The sequence below is a fragment of the Podarcis muralis genome, chromosome 6 (assembly GCF_964188315.1).
Source record: "Podarcis muralis chromosome 6, rPodMur119.hap1.1, whole genome shotgun sequence".
NCBI lineage: Eukaryota > Metazoa > Chordata > Lepidosauria > Squamata > Lacertidae > Podarcis > Podarcis muralis.
Window position 1 is genome coordinate 68,619,328 of NC_135660.1, and position 23,132 is coordinate 68,642,459.

General features: G+C 41.2%; 1 protein-coding gene across 5 annotated transcripts in view; it reads left to right on the plus strand.

Annotated features, from left to right (window-relative positions):
- Positions 1 to 22,074, plus strand: part of ASCC1 (activating signal cointegrator 1 complex subunit 1) — a 54,578-nt gene extending 32,504 nt beyond the window's left edge. For 2 of the 5 annotated variants that reach the window (XM_077930507.1, XM_077930508.1), the window contains exons 9-11: positions 1,549 to 1,625; positions 6,690 to 6,818; positions 21,141 to 22,074. In XM_077930507.1, coding sequence (XP_077786633.1) covers positions 1,549 to 1,625; positions 6,690 to 6,818; positions 21,141 to 21,257 — 323 coding nt within the window. In that variant the 3' untranslated portion in view covers positions 21,258 to 22,074. Of the gene's footprint in view, positions 1 to 47; positions 484 to 1,548; positions 1,626 to 6,689; positions 6,819 to 21,140 lie in introns of those variants that run through there. The other 3 variants (XM_028729584.2, XM_028729585.2, XM_077930509.1) reach the window with 2 other exon arrangements.
- The last annotated feature ends 1,058 nt before the right edge of the window (positions 22,075 to 23,132 follow it).

Here is a 23,132-nt window from a genome sequence, read left to right on the forward strand (position 1 = left end):
TTCCTGTGTTTGGTGTTGCTCATTTGTTATTGTTTTGTGACCTTTAGGCAGAAGATAATTGGTTCATGACCCTCAAAAGGAGTTGGGTTCCTTCATTAAGGTTACACAGTACAGAGCAGAGAAGAAATCTTTTGTTAAAACATTAAACACACTGTTTATATCTGGCAGAAATTGGCTCTTTCTTCCCCTTATGTCTGATGAAAGTTAGGGTATTGTATTTCTTTTTTAGACAAGACTGTTACTGTCTTCATTCGTATTTCCTGTATCTAAAAAATGGATTTGGTTAATGCTATGTACTTCCAGGCTCCTGTATTGTTTTGTTTTAGTGAGAATGACTATATCAGTAAATAGAATAGTAACTGAGTAATTGAACTGAACCCTGAACATGCCTTGCACTAATTCTAACATACTGCTTACAGCAAACTATGACAAGGACATTTCCTTAAGTCACTCTGTGCATTGGATATTTTAAGGCCATAAGAACTACCATGCTAAGTTCGTCCAGCTAACTGTATATCAAGATTTTGTCTTTGATTTTAGCTGATGGAACAAATAGGACCCTTAATAGATGTGTTTGTGTGATGTCTGCATCTGAAAATTCAGACTTTCTACCAGAGTCCACACAATCTCAAATCCTGTGCCTGGACTGCAAATTAAAAAATATAAAAATTCTTAGTCCACCAAGGTTTTTACTATCCTTCCTGGAAGCAGTTCTCACAGGTAAACAGGTAGCTTGCTGCTTACAAGCCTGAATTACGAACTACTGCTCATGTTTATTTTTAACAAATAGACGACTTCCAAAAGTCGTATTTTCAGATAGCTGGTTTGCACAACATAGTAAGCCAAACTATGGCTTAGTGAGATAGCACTGAAGTTTTTTCTTGATTGTAGCTTGTGATTAGTGAGGAGAGAACCACTGTTTCCGGTTCTTATGACATGCTAAGCTAAACCTTGGCTTAGCTCAGTGCAATGCAACAGTTTGTTCCTTGCTATCATAAGGGCTAGAATTTTGAGGGTTTTTTAATGAAACATGAACATCTCAGAAATCATATTGGTGGTTATATGCTTGTGAGGAGAATATGTAGATTGCAGAGTAACAGAACCCTAGCTAAGGGGTAATTCATCTTCTTGAGTTTGTTCTCAGATACTGGCATTGAGAGATTAGAGACACCTTGTGAACAAGGATGCATTGCCCAAGTGCTTACTTTTCCTCATTGGTTTTAAATATATACTATGCAGAGTGATCAGATATTTGATGCTGGACTTGGTAATTCAAGAGATGAGAGAATGCTTTATTGCTGAAATGTGCTTTGACAGAGCACTGAGTATTACACTCTAGTTTCCCCTTGGATGATTCTATTACACTGAGCTGTCAGCCCTGCATAATCCTTGCAACAATATTGATGACTGTAGGAATTTTGACATGATACTTTGGGAAATAATTTGCAGGTTTTCTTTCTTGTATAAAAGGTGAGTGCAGAGTTGTATTCCATGTGTGGAAAAAACCCTTTTAAGGATGAGCTGTAATTTGATATATTTATTTTGCAGCTGAAGAGCAAAGTAATAGATCTGCAGGCAAATTTTTCAAGGAAAGGGAGTCATTTGATGGACGAAATATATTGAAGGTCAGTGTGAAGTAGGCTTGTTTAGCTTATGTTAAATGACATTCCAGGTGAAATTAAAAATAAATTTCAAACTTGCGCCTGTATATTGTATCTATGATTTCCTAATTGGCGGGAGAGAGGATGGACTATTGTATGTACTATGTATGTATGTACTTAAAAAGAACGTATGTACTAAAAAGAAAGGAATTCAATCTGAAATGCTGTTGGCATGTCTAACATGTGCAAAATGTATAAATGACACTGACATATGGAGGCACATTGACTGGACTAAGTGAGATCCTAATATAGCTATTAGACATGTGATTGCTGATGCATGGGTCCTTTTGGACCCAGAAGAAGTTGGAGTGGGGTGGGGCACACGTATACAGATATTGAAACTGTAGTCCAAAGCAGGTAGCCATAGTTTACCAGTGGGAACAAAATGGGAAACTCTGTTTAATTAGAAATGCCTGCATTTCATTCAAGCATGTGTGTGTGTGTGTGTGTGTGTGTGTGTGTGTGTGTGTGTGTGTGTGTGAAAGACAGACAAAGACATACAATAATAAATACTTAATTGCAACACAGCAGAAAAGAATATAAGCTGTCATTAGGTCTACCTTAAGCTACTTTTGAGTCCTTCATTCCTTGAACATTTCCCAAATACTTAGATTTTTAAAAGAAGCATACATTCAAGTAGTTTATTCATCTCCCACCTGTCCCATCTTCCTGCTTGGCAACAAGTTAAAGATTGTGTCATTTGCACCTCTGTGTCTTGACTTGGCATGCTGATGTATGGAGTTTCTAAGTGGAAAAATACATTAAATTTGATCACCCATGTCTATTATTCATACCACAGCTCTGTGAAATGTGAGACAGACCAGTTGTTTTTTAGAAGCATTAATTGTGGGGTTAATTCTTTTTTTTTTTTTTTTTACTGTTCCAGCCAATAGAACCATTGGCTGTTTGATGCATGAGAAAATGCTGCTAATTTCCCCCAAGCATGCCTTCTTTTAAGAAACACCATCTTTCTCCAGCACCCCCACATTCTTTCGCCACTCATTTGGCATTTCCCTCCTCGTTGCCAACTGCCCAGAGGAACACCCACTGGCACTAATTAAGTATGACTCATAACTGGCAGTAGAGCCCTGACAGCCCGACCATTGATCAGTGATGCATTCTTTTGAATTTTGCTCTGATAGGCACTCTTGCCCCTGCCATTTTATATTAGTTACATTCTTCTCCTATTTCTCTTTGCAAAGTAGTTTCCTTAGGTTTGGAGACAGAAACCCAAATGTCAGATTGGTTACGAATGCAGCTGCAGTGACTGTCACAGCATACCAGCTGCATCCTGCCATCCAAATGCAATGTGCTATACAAACTCGCCCATTCTCCCTTACTCCTTAAATTGTAGTCTTTCATTTTTTTTACTTCCAGTCCAGATTATGTATTGTTGACTTGTGATTTGCTTTGTGGATGCTTATGCAACCAGCTCAGTGATTGGGGTTAATTCTCCCAGTCAGATAACTTTCAGATTGGTTTGATAACTGAAAATGAGAGCATGCCAGGTAAGAGCAAGCCCCTTTTTATAGAGCATAACCAAAAGACGTCAAGCAGTTGTATAAAGAAATCTCATTTGAAAGTAGTAATTAAAGTATAATTGCAAACTCCAAGTGGGAACAGCCAAAAAAAGTGCACAGCTCAGGCACAAGCTGATGAACTTCCTGCAGCAAGTTAGACACAGGCCTGTTTTAAAACACTTATTCATTTTTGTTCTGCTATGATACTGGACTGGCACTGTATTAGCCACCGATGATAATATGGAGAATCAGTACACCTCCAGTGGCATTTTCTTCCATAATATGCCACTGCAGATAGCCTTTCCAATAACCTTTTCTGTTATAAATGTAGAATTTTTTAAAATTTTGCAGTCATTACATACCAGTGTAGATCTTTGAGATCTATTAACTCACCTTGAATTAATTTCATCCACATCAGCACATCTGCCAGTGTCTTCCAACAATTATTTAATGCTTCACAATAAGCAATATGCATATTAAAAACAAACCTTAGGCTTCTGTGCATCCAGACGTTTTCCAGCAACAGCCCTGTTAGACAAACAGAAGATCCGTTACAGCACAATCCTGTGCATATACTCAGAATTAAACCCACTGAATCACAGAGCAATCATGACACTGGCTGGGCAGCAGAGGGGCATGAATGAATGGGGTGGACACTGCTGCATCCAGAGCCTTGCTACTCAACATTGCCTGGGGCAGATAAAACCCTGTTCCATGCTGATGTGGAACTGATGTGGTGACTGTTCCTGGATCAGGCCCGATACCATCATGTGACTGCAGTGGGGTTAGTTTGGGATTCAGCAAATCTAGGGCCAGTGCAAACCCACCCCCCAAAATGCCCCATTTAGGGGCTTTCTGCGAGTTCCTGCTAGCGATACTTCTACCCCAACCTACACTTTCAGTGGGCAGAACAAGGAGCTCCAGGCTGGAGGAGTGATGCTAGCAGAGCTCTGAGGAGAGGCTGTGACAGATTGGGGAGTTGGATTGCAGCTTTAAGTGTGTTATGCCAAGTATGTTTAGGATTACTGCCACACTTTGATCAGTCATTTTGCTCTTGTCAAGATACTAGGGCAGGTTTTCTCAAACTGTTTTTGGACTACAGTTCCTATCATCCCTGACCATTGGTCCTGCTAGCTAGGAATGATGTGAGTTGTAGTCCAACAACAGCTGGAGACTCAAGTTTGGGAAACCCTGTACTAGGGGCTTCCACCCCTGCTGGCTTAACTCACCAACTTCATTTACCCCCACCCTGCCAAAACCAGCCTCTCCCCTTCCTTGCCAAAGCCACCTCCCCCCTTACAGCTTGCCAAACTCCTCCCCATTAGATCAGGCTCAATCTTTATCTCCCCTACCCCTAGTGGGCCAAAGTGATTTTTTTGAAGCTGTGCTGGGACATCAAAATGAACTGAGGTTTGAAGGGGGAAGTTTATGGGGGGTGGGTGCTGGAGAAGCTGATGGGCAGGTGGGTGCGTGCCTTCCAGTGTAACCCCCCTGTGGAGGTTTGAATGAGAAACGTGGGGTGGGGGCATTTGAAAACCTTGAGTAGCCAAACCTCCCACCTTAGATTTTGTCAAATCTCCCCCTCACTCTATTTACAATATTCATTCCGGTTTGTTTGGGACTTGAGTACTGGCCATTGCCTTTAAATTCCTAAACACCTTAGGATCAGTACATCAAATGCACTGGCGCCTCCTACCTTATGAGCCTGCCTGTTCTGTGAGGTCATTTGGAGAAGCCTGTTTGTGTATCCCACTATATCTGAGAGTGGGCTGGTGGGAATGTTCAATACAGCCTTCTCCCCTATTGTGTCTAGGCTTTGGATTACTCTGCCTGGCAGATTTAATTATTATTTTGTTCCAGCAGGCCAGCATTCAGTTTGTTTCTCCTTTTTTGGCCTTCTCTTTTGCATGTATTTGTTTTGTATTTTCTGCTACCCCCCCTTTTTAGGTGAGTTTTTAAATAGTGATTTGTGGTGTATGTGTGTATTTACCATGCTGTGAGTTACACTGAGTGCTTCATATTAAGGCAGGAAGGCAGAATATAAATGCGTTGAGAATAATTACTCCTACTACTATTGAAGAAGCCAGAAATTAGGCATTAGGATGCAACAGTAGGGGCTCAAGAAGTAATAAGTCTGTAAGAAGCCAGAATACATGAGGCTGGGAGAATTTTGAGATTAAAGTCTGCTGGTACCTTCCTATAGACAACACCATACTGACTGTAATAAATATATAGTAGAAAGTAATCTGATAGAAAGGGCTCAGCAGGTGTCGCATGTTTTCAAATGGATGAGAACATAAAATAACTTTTTGCCTGCTTTTAACTCTGCTACCAAATGCCAACGTAAACAGAAATGTTTTCTTGCTTCCAACAATGTTTAAACTTTGGAAAATTTGGGGCAGGCTTGTGGATTCTATGTTTGGACAGCTGCTGATAGTGCTTTTCTGTGTGCCATTGTCACCAGAACAACCCAGGAGTGTGATCCTGAAGAGGGCACTCCTAGCTGATCTTAGAAATCATGAAGAAACATGTGAGAGGAAGGCTTTAAGGAAGGGTTTCCCAAACTTGGGTCTCCAGCTGTTTTTGAACTACAATTCCCGTCATCCCTCACCCTGCTATCTAGGAATGATGGGAGCTGTAGTCCAAAAACAACTGGAGACCCCAGTTCAGGAAACTCTGCTCTAATGAGTCTAAGCCATTATTGACTGTATGTTCTGAAAGAAGATGTCATCTCTTCCTCCATATGCAAAGTCCAGTATAATGGGATCCCAGTGACATAGAGTCCCCTTTTGTTTAAAGCAGGAGTAGTTAACGTATTACGGATGTTGGACTCCCAATTTCCATAATCTCTTGCACAGGCTAAAGCTGATGGGAGTTGTAGACTGATAAAATATGGGGGCTATTGCAGTGTATATCCCCAGGTTTCCAGATTTCCAGAGGCTTTAACTGACAGCGCTCGGCAATAATCTATCCCTTCATAAGATTCCTGCATACACTTAACTCTTGTTTATTTTAAGGATAAAACCTCTAAGTGGTGAACAAGAGTGCATAAAAATGCATAAGATAAAATCCACCATAAAACAAAACTACAAAGCATAGTTGGAATGTATATTGAGTTAGATCATTGATCCATCTAACACAGTACAGTGGTACCTCGGTTTTCCAACATAATCCATTCCGGAAGACCGTTTGACTTCCGAAACGTTCAAAAACTGAAGCATTTACCGTATTTTTCGCTCTATAAGACGCACCAGACCACAAGACGCACCTAGTTTTTGGAGGAGGAAAACAAGAAAAAAAATATTCTGAATCTCAGAAGCCAGAACAGCAAGAGGGATCACTGTGCAGTGAAAGCAGCAATCCCTCTTCCTGTTCTGGCTTCTGTGATGGCTGCGCAGCCTGCATTCGCTCTATAAGACGCACACACATTTCCCCTTACTTTTTAGGAGGGAAAAAGTGAGTCTTATAGAGCAAAAAATACGGTACTTCCAGAAGCATTTACTTACAGAAAACTCAATACGGAAGCCGCGTGGAATGTTCGACTTCCGAAAAGTGTTCGAAAACCGAAGCAGTTACTTCTGGGTTTTTGGTGTTCGAAAACCAAAACGTTCAACTTCCGAGACATTTGAATAACGAGGTACCACTGTATTGTCTATACTGAGAGGGTTTCAGGGTTTCAGATGTTCCCAGCCCTACCTGACAGAGAATGAGGTGGGACCTTCTGCAGGCAAAGCAGATGCTCTGCCACTGAGCTATAAGCCCCTTTTCCATAATAAAAAAAGCCTTCATCATAGATCATATCAACTGAAAATCAACGCTGGAGAAGGCCTGAGTAAAAAGGACAGAGTAGTAGGCTTGTCGAATCATCAAGGAGACAGAGTTCCTTAAAACTAGTACAATCAGGCTGAAGGCTCTGTTGCCAGTTGAATGCATGACACAGCAAGCAAGGTCTCATCATACATTTCCTTAACAATTCTTTGCACTGCACTGGCCCACTAAGGTTTCCCTTTCATCCTATGGCTAAACCTCACACTTACTTCACTTCCAATCCATTAGAATGTCCAGGCCTTGAGGTACTCTGCTCCTGTAATGAAGCGAAGATCATTTGGTGTCTTTGCATCTCTCTGTGTTTGGGAAAAGTAAGGGAGATTTAGCAAAAGATAATAAAGTGATAATGGGGTATGATCTGTGAGTACGCTTGTAATCCTCATGTCGGTAAATAGATATAACCTAGATGCAGGACACAGATTTTTAGTATGACCCTTAACTTTGTAATGTCATATATTTAAAGTGAAATAGAGGGGAAACTGCCTGGATTTTTTTAAAAAATAGCCTAGAGTAACAGCTGCCTACATAATGCTGAGCAGAGTTAATTACATCCTGATAGGGAAGGGTTTTATGGCATTCCACAACAGCCATTATTGAGAAACTGACAGAGCTTAACTTTCTTAATAATGACCCTCCCAGGCTACAGCCCCATCTCCACTAGTGCTGAACACTGAAAATCAGTTTGGTTATTTTATTTAATTACAATATGAGAAAGAAGTGCTAAGGCATTGTTGAGTTTGTACAGGCCATATTGAGGGGGTCTGGTTGCAATCTGCGTGACTTGGATTGACCCACAATCATATTCTTATAAAAGCTAGCTCCTGGATTCTCTTGTTTTGTCACACAAAATGAGAGACTAGTCTATAAAGCCAAGGGTGGGGATATGCATATAGGAATGGACTTAGTTCTTAAAGGCTTCCATAGAGTCCTATTGGGTAAAGTAAGCTAAGATGCAAACTGGGATTGGATTGCAGGGGACTAGGAAAATCTACCTGTGCTCTGGACATGGGGCTCATGAGTGTATCCTGGTGCAGCTCATTGGCTATGAGTCAGTTGCTTCCTGTGACAAATAAATGAATTGAAAGATGGTGTGTCAGTAGGGATGGGAGTGGAACATATCTTGTATTGCAACTACTTGGGTCACTTGGTGCAGGAGTGGGTTCAGCTCTCATCCCAGCAGTGTTCCCACATGCATCTTTTTATTTTAAAATGAGTAGCTGCTGTCTGGTCTTATAGGTAAAAGTACTGTACTTGGGTACACTGTTCTGAAGCCTGCTTCTTTCTTCTGAAATTAGGAGATCCAGTCTCCACTGACAATGTTGCATGCTAAATGTACACCAGTTGGAGATACTTTTTTAGTCAAGCTGTTCATAAAGTTTCCAAATAAATAATATTATACTCACACTTGTGAGTCCCTGTAATATATGTGCTCTCCTTCCACCCTTCATAATGACAGGCATTTCACAAGTAAATTAATAAAAGCAAGATGACTAGAACACACTACTGGCATTCTTCATAAACACCAGAAGATAAAACTAAGAAGTTGATGGAAAAAACACAAATATATGTTTTGTAGCATTTTTGGATAGAATATTCGGTTAAGAGTGGTTTTTTAATATTGGAGTGGCTAGGTAGAAAAATTGAAAGGAGAATTGGAAACACATAATGCCACTTTGCACACTGCAGAACACTGCATCTATTTCTGATCCCTGCATTATTAAAGGATTCTGATATACTAGAGAAAATTCAAGAATACACCATTAGAATGATGCTGTGGTAGGGAGACCGCAGGGCTAAAGAGAGATTCAAAATCAACTTTTGCATTGTCTGGAGAAAGGAAGATTAAAGGGGCTGGATGACTGTATAAATACATTAATAGAAATCTAATATTTGAGGGGGGAAAGCTTTTTTACATCCTCTGAATATGGGCAATCCTTAAGCTAGTGATCTAAGAGAGAATATGAGAACATTCAGAAGAGAGACTGGGAAGAAAATTTATTTTGTTGGAGTAACTCAAATACAGCAAAAAAAAAAGAAAAAGAAAAAAAGAAAAAGAAAAGGCAGCCCACTAGAGAAACAATTCTAGGAAGAAGTGAATAAGAAATGTAATATAGGGAATTTGTGATATTTTTGTATCTTTTCCTTTCCCTCCCACTCCTTTCCATGGGCATTCCTTTCAATCTTAGGTTCTCTTCGATCAGTATAGCAGCAATTAGCTCTGCCTCTTTTCTAGTAGGTGAGTTGAAAGTCCTACTCTTGATTTACAAGTGATTTACAGTAGACCACACCGACCCAATGCATTATGTATCTTATGAGACAGAAACTTGATGGGAGAAAGTATGTGATTGATTTTGGACATTCTGTATCCCCTTTATGTTAGACTTTCCAGAGTATGTGTGCAATTCCAAACACAGCTGCAAGGCGATAAGTATCACTGAGCACACTCTCACTCCTATACTTAAAAGTACATCCTTCCATTGGGAGAGCTATCCATTTATTACAGCTCCTACTTCCTGTTCTTTAACCAGTACCTTATCCATAAGAGGACCTGTCCTCTTATCCCATGATTGCCCGCTAAATCTATTCTCTCCCTTAAAACAAAGCACTCCAGTTTGCACTCCACAATATACTTGAAGTCGGGTATTGTTGTCATCTGAAAGTGCTAACTTACTTGATTATTCTCTGCTACTGACCTTGAGTAACCTTTCCAAAAAGCATGGGAAGAATGCCCAGAGGCAAGCATATGTATAGAAAGAGATGTTCCAGTCTCAATCTTTAGGTTTATTGTAAGAGTAATTCAGATGTTTTTGCCTGAGAACAGACTCTTGGGGGACCTACTTGTGGCATATTAGCATATATGAATCTTTGGTATCACCCTAAGGAGGAAATAGCTCTTGATCTGAAGATGAATGTCTAGATTCCTTAAACTCTTGTGAAACACCTCAGTGTTCTATCCTTCCCTCAGCAAAACAAAAACGGAGGAATGGGGCACACAAATTGGTTGCCAAAGAATGCGATAGTTCCGCTTAAGGTAGTAGAAAGAGGTCACATAACAGCAAGATACTGCTTCACAGGAAGTAGCACTGGTACCAAGACAACAGGGTCTGCTGAAGGTGTGAATGGAATATTGTGACATGCCCAAGTTTTGCAATATGGAGAGACATAGCGGAATGCTTGCTTCTGTTTCAAGTAGTCTTTGTTTAGCTGCGAGGCTACTTGGGAAGCAACCAATAAGGCCCATTTTGCAGCCTAACTACTTCTAAAGCCATCAATACCTCATTAACACATTAGACTCTCAGAGGCCTACATGGCTTCATTCAAAGTGCATTAAAGTTAATGGAGCATCACTAAAATCTGCCGGAGAGCTCTGTGCAGATGTATCTTTAATTCATTATTTTTCAGCAGGTGCCATTACTGCTTGCTTAACTCTCTTGTAACACCGATTAAAGGAGAGGGAACTCTGTATGTGCTTGTCTCTGTGTGCAGCTAGTTACCCAAGAGTATGATCTCTTACTAATTTGAGTGCGGTCCTGTGGGTGGGCTAGTAGTTTGTTAGCAGTGGGCTTTGAAAATAATGGAGCATAAAATGCAGCAAATGTGGATATTTCCAGGTATTGTAATTAGGTCTTGTACCAAGAGTGAGTCTGTTGCATGATCATTTAAGTATAACAGGCCTTTGGCTAATTAAACAATCTATGGCCTTTTAATCTGTTTTAGGGGGGGGTATTGTTTTTGTTTGTTACTGTGGTATGTATTTTTGTGTTTTTATATTGTAAACCGCTCTGTGATGCTCGGGTGAAGGGAAGAAGAGCGGTCTCCCTTGGGAGGTGAGGGACTCTCTTTCCTTGGAGATTTTCAAGCAGAGGTTGGATGACCACCTGTCATGGATGCTTTAGTTGAAATTCCTGCATTGCAGAGGGTTGGACTAGATGACCCTTGGGGTCCCTTCCAACTCTACAATTCTATGAATTGCCTTCATAATTCAAACACTATCTAATTTTGTTCTCAAATCTTGGGGTTTTTTTAACCCTAGCATGAGACTTTTTAATAAGCTTCATTATATTAAAGTTCTTGGGGAAACAGTTAATCAAAATGAGAACTGAACAAAAAGAATATTGCGCTTGCTGATAAAACAGAGGCTTCTGTAAATTGCTTGACATGTTAGTTTTGCAGAATAAGCCACAACATTTGGGGAGCTTTGAAGGTGTTTTTATGGAATACTAAGGAGACCCCATTGGGACGCGGGTGGCGCTGTGGGTAAAAGCCTCAGCGCCTAGGGCTTGCCGATCGAAAGGTCGGCGGTTCGAATCCCCACGGCGGGCTGCGCTCCCGTCGTTCGGTCCCAGCGCCTGCCAACCTAGCAGTTCGAAAGCACCCCCAGGTGCAAGTAGATAAATAGGGACCGCTTACTGGCGGGAAGGTAAACAGTGTTTCCGTGTGCTGCGCTGGCTCGCCACATGCAGCTTTGTCACTCTGGCCACGTGACCCGGAAAGTGTCTCCGGACAGCGCTGGCCCCCGGCCTCTTAAGTGAGATGGGCGCACAACCCTAGAGTCTGTCAAGACTGGCCCGTACGGGCAGGGGTACCTTTACCTTTACCTTTAAGGAGACCCCATTGATCCTTTATAATCCTACATCTCTAGATCATAGCTCTTTAAAAGATTAATACAATACAGAATACATTTTTTTAAAAAAAAAGAATGGGAAGGGAAGTGGACTGGATAGACCACTTCATTCTTGAAGGCAAATTCCTTCGTGAAACCTTATCCAAACCAATAGTCTCCTCCAATGTTCATGGAACACTTTTCAGGCACACTCACTAATGGAAGGACCGCTATCTTATTATTTAGTGGAACAATCTGTCTGAGCCAAGCTGGATAGCTAGCCTGTTGGATCAGGAGGAAAAAAACTGGTAGCCTCTTGAGGATGAAGCACAAGCTATTCAAATAAAAGGCATTCTTATCACAGCATCATCCCAGTCAACATTCTCAGTGTGACAATCTGCCTTGCTCCAGAAGTGCAGGAAAAAGCTAGGATTTCCCAGCCTGGCCCTGAGAAGGCTTCTGTACCTTTTGTTTCATATAAGGGAGAATTTTGGCATGTGCTGTCTTCCAAAGTTTTGTAGTGCCTGGAGATGCAATTGGACCCAGAAAAAAAACATACAAGATTGAGGGGTGGGGGGAGAGAAAAGCTGAACGCAACAGATTCTGAGTAATACACCAGATTTTAAAGAAAAGGAATCAAATACTCTTACAAATTATTCCTTTGGGACTTGATGACATTATTTACTCCCTTTGCTATTCTAGGGAGACTGTTCCAGAAATCAGTCAAGCTGTATTTTCAAGGTGGAAGGCCTTGATAACCTGTGGGTTGTTTTGGAAGCCCTGCTGTGGGAAGTAAGGAAAGAATGCCCGGCCTTCATTTTCTTCTTTTCATTTTGTCCCCCATGCTTTTTGTGAAACTCTGCAGCACATCTTAATCACAAAGCACCTGTGCCGTAACAGAAGTTTTTGTTCTTCATCTGGCTAGCATGCCTTTAAAAAGCCATTAGAAAGGAGCAGCAGGCTCATTTTGACAGAAGGTAGCGTTCATTTCACTCTGGAGCAGAAGGTAGGGTCTTTCGCTCTGGAACAGCACCAGCCTACCTGCTCTTTTAATGGCTGTAGTGCTGGAAGGCTTCTAGGTGCCATTAAATGGTGTAAGGTAATTACTAGGCTTGCAGAGTCTGGAGTCGCACACAGTCGGATATATGCTTTTTGTGCGTGACCAAAATGTTATTGAAAACATATTTCGAATGTGGAATGTAATGATCTGAATCAACTAATTACCCCTCCATATTTGTTCCTTTGTTGTGATGGCTAGTTGTATGCAAACTTCTGTCTCCTGAGCCAGTAAAAGATCTGACTCAAGAAACATATCTATGAATTCCACTGAACCTGAAGCATGGGCGTAGCCAAGATTCATTTTTTGGGGGGTGGGTGGGTCAGGCTTTATGTTGGGGGAGGGCAGAACCTCAATTAGTTAAGTATTTTTATTGATTTTATTGACGCCCGTGACCTGAAGTAGGCTTTGCTTCGGAAATGTAGCAAAGAGGCCCTTTTGTTAAAAATAGTTGAACGATCTTGGAACATAAATCACTGAAGTGCTGTAAATTTGTGGTTCTTGTTACGTAATAGAGACTGAAATACATTTTTCATGTTATTTTTCATCTGTGTAATGTGAAAATGGTCAGGCTCTTTTCTGAAGTGTGTATGGAATGCTATTGATTAGATTTGTATCTGATGATTTCAGAACTATAACAACATGCACTTTTAGACATTTTCTGGCCAGAAACCTTTTTTATCATTAGTATTTTTATAATACAGTGGTACCTCAGGTTACGAACTTAATTCATTCCGGAGGTCCGTTCTTAACCTGAAACGGTTCTTAACTAGAGGTGTGCTTTCGCTAATGGGGCCTCCCGCTGCCACCACGCCGCTGGCACGCAATTTCTATTCTCACCCTGGGGCAAAGTTTGCAACCCAAGGTACTACTTCTGGGTTAGCAGAGTTTGTAACCCTAAGTGTTTGTAACCCAAGGTACCACTGTATTAATGTGCCGGGGGCGCGGGGCAGACAGGCTCTTAACTCATTGTTTTACTAAATGTTCATTGACTGCATGTTCTTATTCCTTCCTGTTTGGTGAGGCATTGCAATCTGGATCACCTGTGTAAATCAGTGTGTGTGAGAGAAAGCATGATGACGTGTAGAGGCTGGATTTAGGTGATTTTTAGATTTATTCCAGCTTCATGCCTTCTAGGAACTAAAATATCAGATTCATTCCATGTCGCAATGGAGGTTCATTAACGAGAGTTGTGTGGGACAGATGGCCAAAGCATACTGCGTCCATAGTTCCCATCTGCCTGCTAGCCAACTGAGATCCATTCCACATATTCATGAACTGTGAAATTCACCCCATTTGTATCAATCAGTCTCCTTTGTCCTATCAATCACTTTGATTTATTTCTTATCCCTACAAGCATCCCTCCTCCCCCTTTCTCTCTCTCACAGTATCAATATCTGCCATCTCAGGATAGCATGTGTTTCTAAATCCATGTGGTTCCCAGAGGACTGCAGTAGAGGTTCTTTATTTATACTTGCAGACCCCTCTTTGGTTTTAAACCAATCTTCTCCTTGTCAGAGACCTTGTAGTAGATACTCATTTCTGCCAAAAAAGACTGAACAAGAGCTGCAGGCCAATACAACAAACATTGTCTTCTTTGATAAATTATCGTATGCTTGATGGGTGAGCTACTTACAGCTTATTTCCCTCTAGCTTGTGCTGGTATTAAGGTTCTGATTTAGTCAAAGTCTGAAAGATTATAATAATTTGCACTTTAAGTAATATTTTCCACAAAGACAGGCTATAAAGAGCATGGGTTTAACTAGCTAGTTCTTCTAAGCCACGGGACCAATATATTTTCAATTTAGGTCATTTTATACTTGTTTAGGGTAGGATTATTAAATTTTTCGTGGATAATTTCAAGAGAAGCTGTCCGAGGGCTTGGTACTCTCCTGTATTTTGCAATATAGGCTAAGCACTTGAGTAGATAAAAGTTTGTGAAGCCAAGGGCTCTGGAATGCCTGTTTTAAAGTGTACATTTAGTTGTAGTCACTGAAAATTTCAAAGTCTCCAGGTAGAAAACTAGGGAGAGCTATGATACATATGTAAGTCAAGAACTGAGCAAATTTACTTTCTAATATTATCTTCATGATAGATGCAGAGCATGTATTGCTCTTTAAGACTGTAGTCAAATAATGTAATCTTGAGTGTAATCCCAAACTCTCTACCAGTCTGTACCTATTTAAATGTAGCTGAAGTCAAGTCCTCCCACTTCTTCATCAGTGTGGCTGAGAGCTAATTAATATGTGTATGGTGAATTTGCCCCCATATTTTAAGTGTACACTTTGGTGCTTTTCATTTGTGGGAGAGTGAGATGGTAGGCGACCACTTTCCCTGCTAAAAATGATGTAGTGAACCTCGCTGCTTCGAAATAAGTGTGAATTTTGCCTTCAGAAAAGAGTGGACATGGAAACAATCCCAATGGAATCTTTTGGTGGGGATTTTTTTTATCTCCTCTGGGGAAAACTGGGTGCTGCAGATGTGATAAAGGAAAGGGCAGTCAACACACACATTTTCTGTTGATGGAGTGCCCTTAGAAACATCCATCCTTAGAGTTAAGCTGAGGTAATCATATTTTTAGTTCCTTTTCTGTGGGCGGGTCATGATGGGACCAGTTTAGGCAGCTTGGCTTGCCTGAGGAGGAAACTGAGGGGTGGGTATGGGTGTGTTGTCTCTCTCTGCTCCACCAGCACCAGAAGTCTGACTATGTCCCTGGTTGCTCTTACTGTATATCCTATCTGACCTTGTATCCAAGTCTAAGAACTATCACCCTTAGGGGTATATTTAGATTTGGGGCTGATACCACACAGCATAGCTGCTTTGTATCAACAACAAGGCATCTGATTCCTTTAACACAGTGTTTCTCAACCTTGGGTCCCCAGATGTTGTTGGACTACAACTCCCATCATCCCTGATCTCTTGCTAGCGAGGGATGATGGGAGTTGTAGTTCAACAATATCTGGGGACCCAAGGTTGAGAAAGGCCCCCTTCCATCTTCTGATGCTTAAAACATTCTTACCTTCAGGCTGAGTTCTTAGCCTCCCACACCGGTGGCTGGGAGTATCTGGTTTTGTGAATAAACTGTATGGGCGGCTAAGGACATGTTATTTCTCTTGCCAGCCTTCTTGTGCTGATTCACAAAGGACAGTTTTGCACCATTAATCTCCTTATCCTTAGCCGGTGCTTTATATGGTTGATACTTTTCAGCAAATGGATTCCCTACAGACTGACTGCATGTGTGTATTCATTTCCCGGTGAATGTGTGCATCTCATCCTCTGATACTGCTTCTCTTTGTTGGTAGATTTTTAAATGCAGAGCATTGCAGTGAGTTGTTCCCATGGTATTGAAATTCTTTGCAGAACTGCTAGGTTTTCTTTTTATTTTCTTTTTTTTAAAAATTAATTCCAAATGGTCCTTTTGGCCTTGCCACTTTAGGCAAGAGCAAAGCTTTTGGAACTGATCAATACCTGTGACAGTAACAGTGAAATCCAGGCCAGGCTGCCCAAAGCGCAGAGCAGAGAGATTACGTGAAGGAAGTTTTAAATACCTCTGCTTCCCCTTCCTCTCTTTTGGTCGTCCTGCTGCCCAGCACCTTTTCAGCCAAATCTATTAATGTTTCTCATGCTTGCTGCGTTCATGACAGGTGATTTAAAAGCAGTAGTTTGTGCTGGCATGTCCAGGTTTTCATAAATGGAGCTGCAGTGCTGCTCTGCTGGTAGCCTGGTGTATATTAGCCCTGTGATTGATTGTAGCTATTCCCAGGTTTGAAAACAGAAGTGGTGCATCACATTTTGGGGGAAGGTAGCCGAAAGGAAACTGCAGGAACCGAGCAGACGAGAAAGGGGGTGTTTCATTCATTCTGCCCAAAGCAAAATATATTGAGCACATTTATGAAAGCCTCACTTTAAAGTATTATTAATACTATAGTTAAAATATTTTTGAAAATTTTAATTTTATTAATCCTATTTATAACCCATTCAAGACCATGGGTTCAGGGTGGCCTACAGCAGTTTCATCTCTGTCTTCAAAAGACCTACATTCATAAATAAAGTTTGGGTGGCTTGAGAAAACAAAGGAGGGCAAACGAAAGATCATCCAACTTGCTAACGTTTTTTTTACTTGCTGTTAACTCCCCTTAATCTGAAATAATGTAAGCAAAATCAGGACAGGTGTGGCACCTTTTGAAAACTAATTGATTATGTCATCGGTTTCCGTGGCCCAGAGTCAACTTCATCAGATGTGAAGTAGAAGGCAGCTCTATTAAACCTAAGCTCAGGAGGCAGGGTCACGGGACCCCTTTTTCAAAGCAAGAAATTAACATTGCAATATCAGAGACCTTTTGCTACCATCTGTGCTCCCAAGAGCCTCTTTCCTAGCTGTGCTTTGAGAGGGAGCTTATGCCCTTTGGACTACGCTGTCGCCCTCATCTGCCTACTCTTGGTATCCAGCGGCTTCAGTCACCTGAGGCCTGAGGGAATAAAGTGAGGTAATAAAAGTAGGAGGCTTGATGTGAAAGCGGGAAGAGAAAAGGCTGCAGCTGTTCCTTAAATCTTGCGCTATGCTCATGATTAATGTACGGCTGGTACCTTTCCAGAAAAATCAATTCTTCTAGTAAGTTTCACTGTGGGAAAGTGCTATTTTCTGTCTTCTTTTTTTTACATGTTGAGGTCACACCCCACTCTGGGAACAGGTGGCTATTTTAAATAAGTATATCCTTTCCCCCCTTTTTTATCTTAAAAAAAAGGTAAAGGTACCCCTGACCGTTAGGTCCATTTGTGAACGACTCTGAGGTTGTGGTGCTCATCTTGCTCTATAAGCTGAGGGAGCCAGCATTTGTCCACAGACAGCTTCTGGGTCATGTGGCCAGCATGACTAAGCAGCTTCATGTTTCCCCTTACCCTTTCTTGAGCAGTAGGGCTGCTGTGGGGCTTTTTAGTTTAGACAAAAGGTGACATGATAGAAGTTTATAAAATCATAGCATGGCATGGAGAAAGTGGATCATAACATTAGAACTTGCAGACACCCAGTGAAGCTTAGTGAAACCATGGAATTCAGTCCCACATGAGGCAGTGATGGCTACCAACTTGAATGGCTTTGAAAGAGGGTTTGACAAATTGATGGACAATAGGACTTTCAGTGGTTACTAGCCATAATGGCTATTTCCTGTCTCCATTGTCAAAGGCAATATGCTTCTGAATACCAGTTGCTAGAAACCACAGAAGGGGAGAATGCTCTTGCACTTTGTTACTATGTCTGTGTCTGTGTACGCAAAGTGTGTTTGTGTGTGTATGTGCGTATACATATATATATAATGCTTTTTTTCTAGAAAAATAGGTGCTGGTACTCACCATGAAGTTGTTACAGTAAGTGCTACACTTTTTAACAACAACAAAAAGAGGTGCCGGTACTGCGTATTCTTGAGTACCCCCTGAAAAGTGTGGGGAGGTTTTGTGTGTGTGTGTGTGTGTGTGTGTGTGCATGAGCTTATTTTCAAATAAGAACTGCCTATATGGTAAGAGAGAGCTTGCTTTTGTTATCTCAAATAGATATTTGCAATATCCTGTATATGCTAGCTTACTGTGCTAGCTTGTCTTGAGGCAAATAATCCCCTTAGAAGTTAAAACTTCAACATTCCGCCCCCGCCACTGCAAATAGATACTTCAATATTCCTCACTTTAAAAACATCTTCAGGCTCACAAACAATCTGACAGTAACAATTTCCTGTTGTGTAGGCAGTGCAGGGAGCATCCTGTTTGCTGAGTAAGCAAAAAGGTAGGATTATGAGGACCTGTGAGAGCTACTTATTTAAAATATATGGAAAATAAAAAACAGGTGTAGTCTTAAAATCCCACTTCTGGCCACTGAGCTCAAAGCCTATGCCCTGTCAAAATTGCTGTAGTCTTCAAAAAATATTCTCTAAATACTGTGCTCAGTCAAACTGGATTTTAATTTAAAAACAACCCCCTACACACACCATTATTAGTTCTTATATATGAGAAATGTATATCTTGATTGCAGGAACATAAGATTTTGGAGCCTCATTATGGATTCATGTTTATAATTGCATAGGGCTTTTCAATTCTCCCTTTTTACCCTGTGCTTTAAATATGAAATCAAAACTTATTTTTAAAAGTTTTCGATAAACTGTATTCTTGCTAGGCTTAACAAGAAGCAATAAAAGGATAAGTCTTATTATCCAAATATTGATTTTCCTAGAATCTTGATTATTTCAAAGTAATTTTGGCCTCCTCCTGTGTAGTTTCATGTCCTTTTCAAAATGTAACTGCACTTCCAGCAGTTGTTGGGGCAATCTTTTAGCAAGTCAGGTTTTCAGGACCAGCTCCCAGACCAAGGGTGGAGGACAGTGAGGGCCACATTCCCTTCTTGGCATGCTTCAAGGGGCCACATGCCAATGGTGGGCGGGACCAGAACCAAAAGAGGGTGGAGCTACAAATGTAAATTCTACTCTTTACGCAGTAGGTGACTTTCTACACTGACACTCCACTCTGTCCTCCATCCAGGCAACCAGAAAAATGTCAAGTAGGGACAGTGAGGTTTATTGCAATTCTCATTTGCTACTTTGTTCTCTGAAGCTCTTGGGTAGAAGAAGGATCTGAAAATAAAAGCTAGATTTATAGTTTAAGAACCTTTTGTTTGTTTCCAAGACTCCATACTTAGAGACTCAAGATTTTGAAATTCCTTTTGCCTACCTATTAGATCCTGTAATGTATTCTGCCCAGCCAACCAGATCGTTTTAAGTCCCTGTCTTTGCTTCTGCCCATCCCCATCCATATATCTGCAGCGAGATTGACAGTACAGCCCAGTCAGCTGCAACTTGCCTTGAAGTGAAATCATCTTTGGGCAGTACAGTATATGTCTCTCCCTCAGGCTCCCCTAGCATACTCTTTATGGTGTCAGATGCCCCACCCACTTGGGCAAATCCTGCTTTACATAAGAGGGTCATGGAACATAAAATAAATGGCCAACATCAGTGAAGAAGTGGTTTAAGATAAACCGTACCAGGGAGAGTTCAGTACATTTCTGGAAAGAAGTGAAATATATTACATTATGCCTGCCAAGTAAATTTTTGAATTTCATTGGTTTCACACAGAAGAATCAATGCATTGTCAGCTCTGGATGAGCAGGGCTTAATGAAGCTGTAGATTTTTTCAAAGCCGCTGGGAGTCTTTAATGGCCAGAAGAGTTGTATGTGCCCATGTTGAGCTGAGGTCTGTAGGGACAGATATAAAATGCAGAAGAAGTCAGATGGAGTGTGGGTTTTTAAGGCCTCCATGATGGGGAAGCTAAGCTACTCAGCCCTTGTTGACCCTTGGCACAGCAGCATTAAACCGAGTTTGAAATTAGTGTATTTGTTGAAAGGTTTTCCAAAGGCATTTTAAAGGCAGAGCAATTTCCTGCTTCTTAATGGAATGGAGAAAAGCACTTGAATGTGATGTTTCTTCAAAGCAATATTACTGGCTTCCCTTTGTAATATATTCTGATGTAATCGTTTCATCTGTCTCCTGTACAGTGTTAATCACTGGAGCAGTTTTCTCCTGAACTAGGTTTCAGGAGTGGTGTGTGTGTGGTTTAAGTGCCCTTGAAAGACTTCATTGAAGGAATTGGGTCAAAGAGCCTTTTGTTCCGGTTCACTCTTCTTATCTTGAACAAAAGCACCCGAGGGTGTCTCCTTTCAGTATGCAGTTTGATAACCTGCATTAATTAAATGAACTCAGTTTATTTATCATGAACATTACAAACTAGCTCTCACCAAAGAAAGCCTCGTTTAACCTAGTTCATGAACTACTGGCGATGACCATTTTGTATGGGGCTGTTGTTCCTGGTCCCCCTACCGCACATTCCCTGCTCCATTACACCCCAGCCCACCCCTGTTCTGCCATTTTTCCAGGTCCAAAAGGACCTGTGGCACCGGCGATCACATGTCAGTCAGATGCACCTAAAATGGTCGTTGCCTAAATTATATTCAGGCCTAACTGAAGAATGAAGACTCAGGGTGAAACTATAATTTTACCTCTTCCTTGAGCCACAATCCATATCTTCTGTGATACCACTACATACCAACAAAGAGAGGCAGTAACATCTTTTATGAAATCTACTGGGAACTTGGTCACTGAGCTCATTTTGGCTGATGAAGGAGCAGCACTCACATTCCAATCTGTGGGGAGCCCAGGGAAGCAAGCAAAAGTTTGTCTGAAGGGCTGATTCCACTTTTATGTTTCCCTTTGTGTTTTACTGAGGCAAGTGTAAACAAGGATTGTGAAATGTCAGGAACAGAGATGGCCAACGGTTGGGCCAGAGGCCAGATATAATCTGTGATGCTATTATATCTGGCTTCTTACTGTCCTACAGAATCAAAGTGTTTCAAAAATATTGTTTGTAGTTTCACTCATAAGAAATATGAGCACACGCTTTTAGAGATCTTTCATGATTTCCATCTCGTTTCTTTCAGCTCTTTGAGAACTTCTGCTTCGGAGAAGTGCAGCTGAATTCAGTCTACCTCTCTCAGAGATTCTCCTCAGATAGCTCTGGTTACTATGCGACATCTGGGCAGTTAAATTTCTCTTGAAGTAGAGACCAATGCCCCACCAGAATGACATCAGAACTGCACAATGAAGAGGAGGAGGAGGAGGAGGAGGAGGAAGAAGAAGGAGATGATGATGATGAAGAAGAAGAAGAAGAAGAAGAAGAAGAAGAAGAGGAGGAGGAGGAGGATTTAAATGGATCCTGTTGATGGGCCAGTGTCATTCTGTCCTCCTTCTAAATTTGCAAATTCACCTTTGTCTGAACACAGTGAAAAAAATTACTTGTTCAAATAAGATATTTTAGTTGATTGGTTCTTTTATTGAAGAATAGGTGCTGGTTACAGATGAAATAAAATAATACATTCTGCTTGTAACAGGTTTTCAGTTAGTTGTAAATAAATTAATCAAGGTTACCAATCCATTTTTTTACTAGCTTACCTTTGAACACATAGCTAATGCTAGTTATTACTCATGGATTGCCCTAAGAATCGATTCTTTCAGTTTACAAAAGCTCCCATCTTCAGTTGCCTAGAAGGGGTTCTTACTGCATGTCCAGGTGGGCTGCAAGTAACTCTTTTCATCTCTGAAATGGTCACTGTAATTCAGAGAGCACAATCCATGCAAAGCGACATTTTTCCGTACGAGGGGCCAGGTTTTGCCACGTGGACAACACCCTGGATGATTCTGCTTACATGATGGTGAAAAATCAAACCCAGCAGTGTGATAATGCTTGCCTATTTCCTTGTGTTAGCCCCCAAAGGCAGTAGGCATGATGTGTTCGCTTGTGTGCAGCTCTGAGCATTTACTATGGCTCACAGTGTTATGACCTGTATCTTAAAAACATCTACAAGCTGTTGTGTATGAGTTCTAGAGTTATTTCATCTCATAACAAAAAGAAGGGAACAAGGGTATATAAGGAGCAACAGTGAGAAGTGAAACGGTAGATGGAAGGGAAGGCAAAAGCAAATACAAGCATCATAGTAATATCTGAAATACTATTCCCCATATTACTGAATGCTTGGAGTAAATTCTGGAAGATCTAACCCAGTCTTTCTTAATGACTGATAGCCATACACTGGGCAAAGGATGCCTGGACTGAAGCGGGTTGGACTAGATGCCCCTCGTGGTCCCTTCCAACTCTACAATTGTATTGTTTATTTGGTTGAGAGTAATTGATTTGGGACTGAATCATGCTGCTTATTTTAGTACTGGCAAGAAATGTCCAATTCGCATCCATATCCCTGCCCCCTGAATGTTACAAAACAGTTTTCTAGAAATTCTGCTAAAGAGAATAAATGTACACCTGCCAATTTTTAGAATGCAGGAGCTATTTTCCTGTTTGTCACTTGGGGGATCATCTTCACTGTCCACATCCAGTTATACTAGCAGCACAATTGTTTTCTGAGGGTGGGCTGGGCTTTGTTGTTTACCAGCCCAACCAACACCTGTTTCCTTGTATTAGCATCTCAGGATGTCCTGTCGTGGCTTATTTTTAAAAAAAACAAAACCCAGTGGCATATGGGAACACAGTAGCCTGCCTTATACTATGTCAGTCTATCTAAGTATTATCTTCTCTCACTGCCAGTGGCTCTTCAGTATATAGCAACGTAGGAAGCTGCCTTAGAGTCCACTGGTCCATTGGTCCACTGACACCGGCTGGCGGTGGCTTTCCATGATTTCAGACAGGATTCTCTTCCAGCCCTGCCTGGAGCTGGGACCTTCCACAGGTAAAGCAGACCTACAGGACTATTTTCAACGATTCCTCACCATCCCTACCTGGAGATGGGGATTGAAGCTAGGATCTTTGAATGCATTATGGCCCTTCTCCCAAAGGCAGGCAGAGTGAAACTCTTTTTGTGGCATATGAATAACTACGAACCATTTTAATGATTACTCTTAAAATATGCAACCCCTGCGTT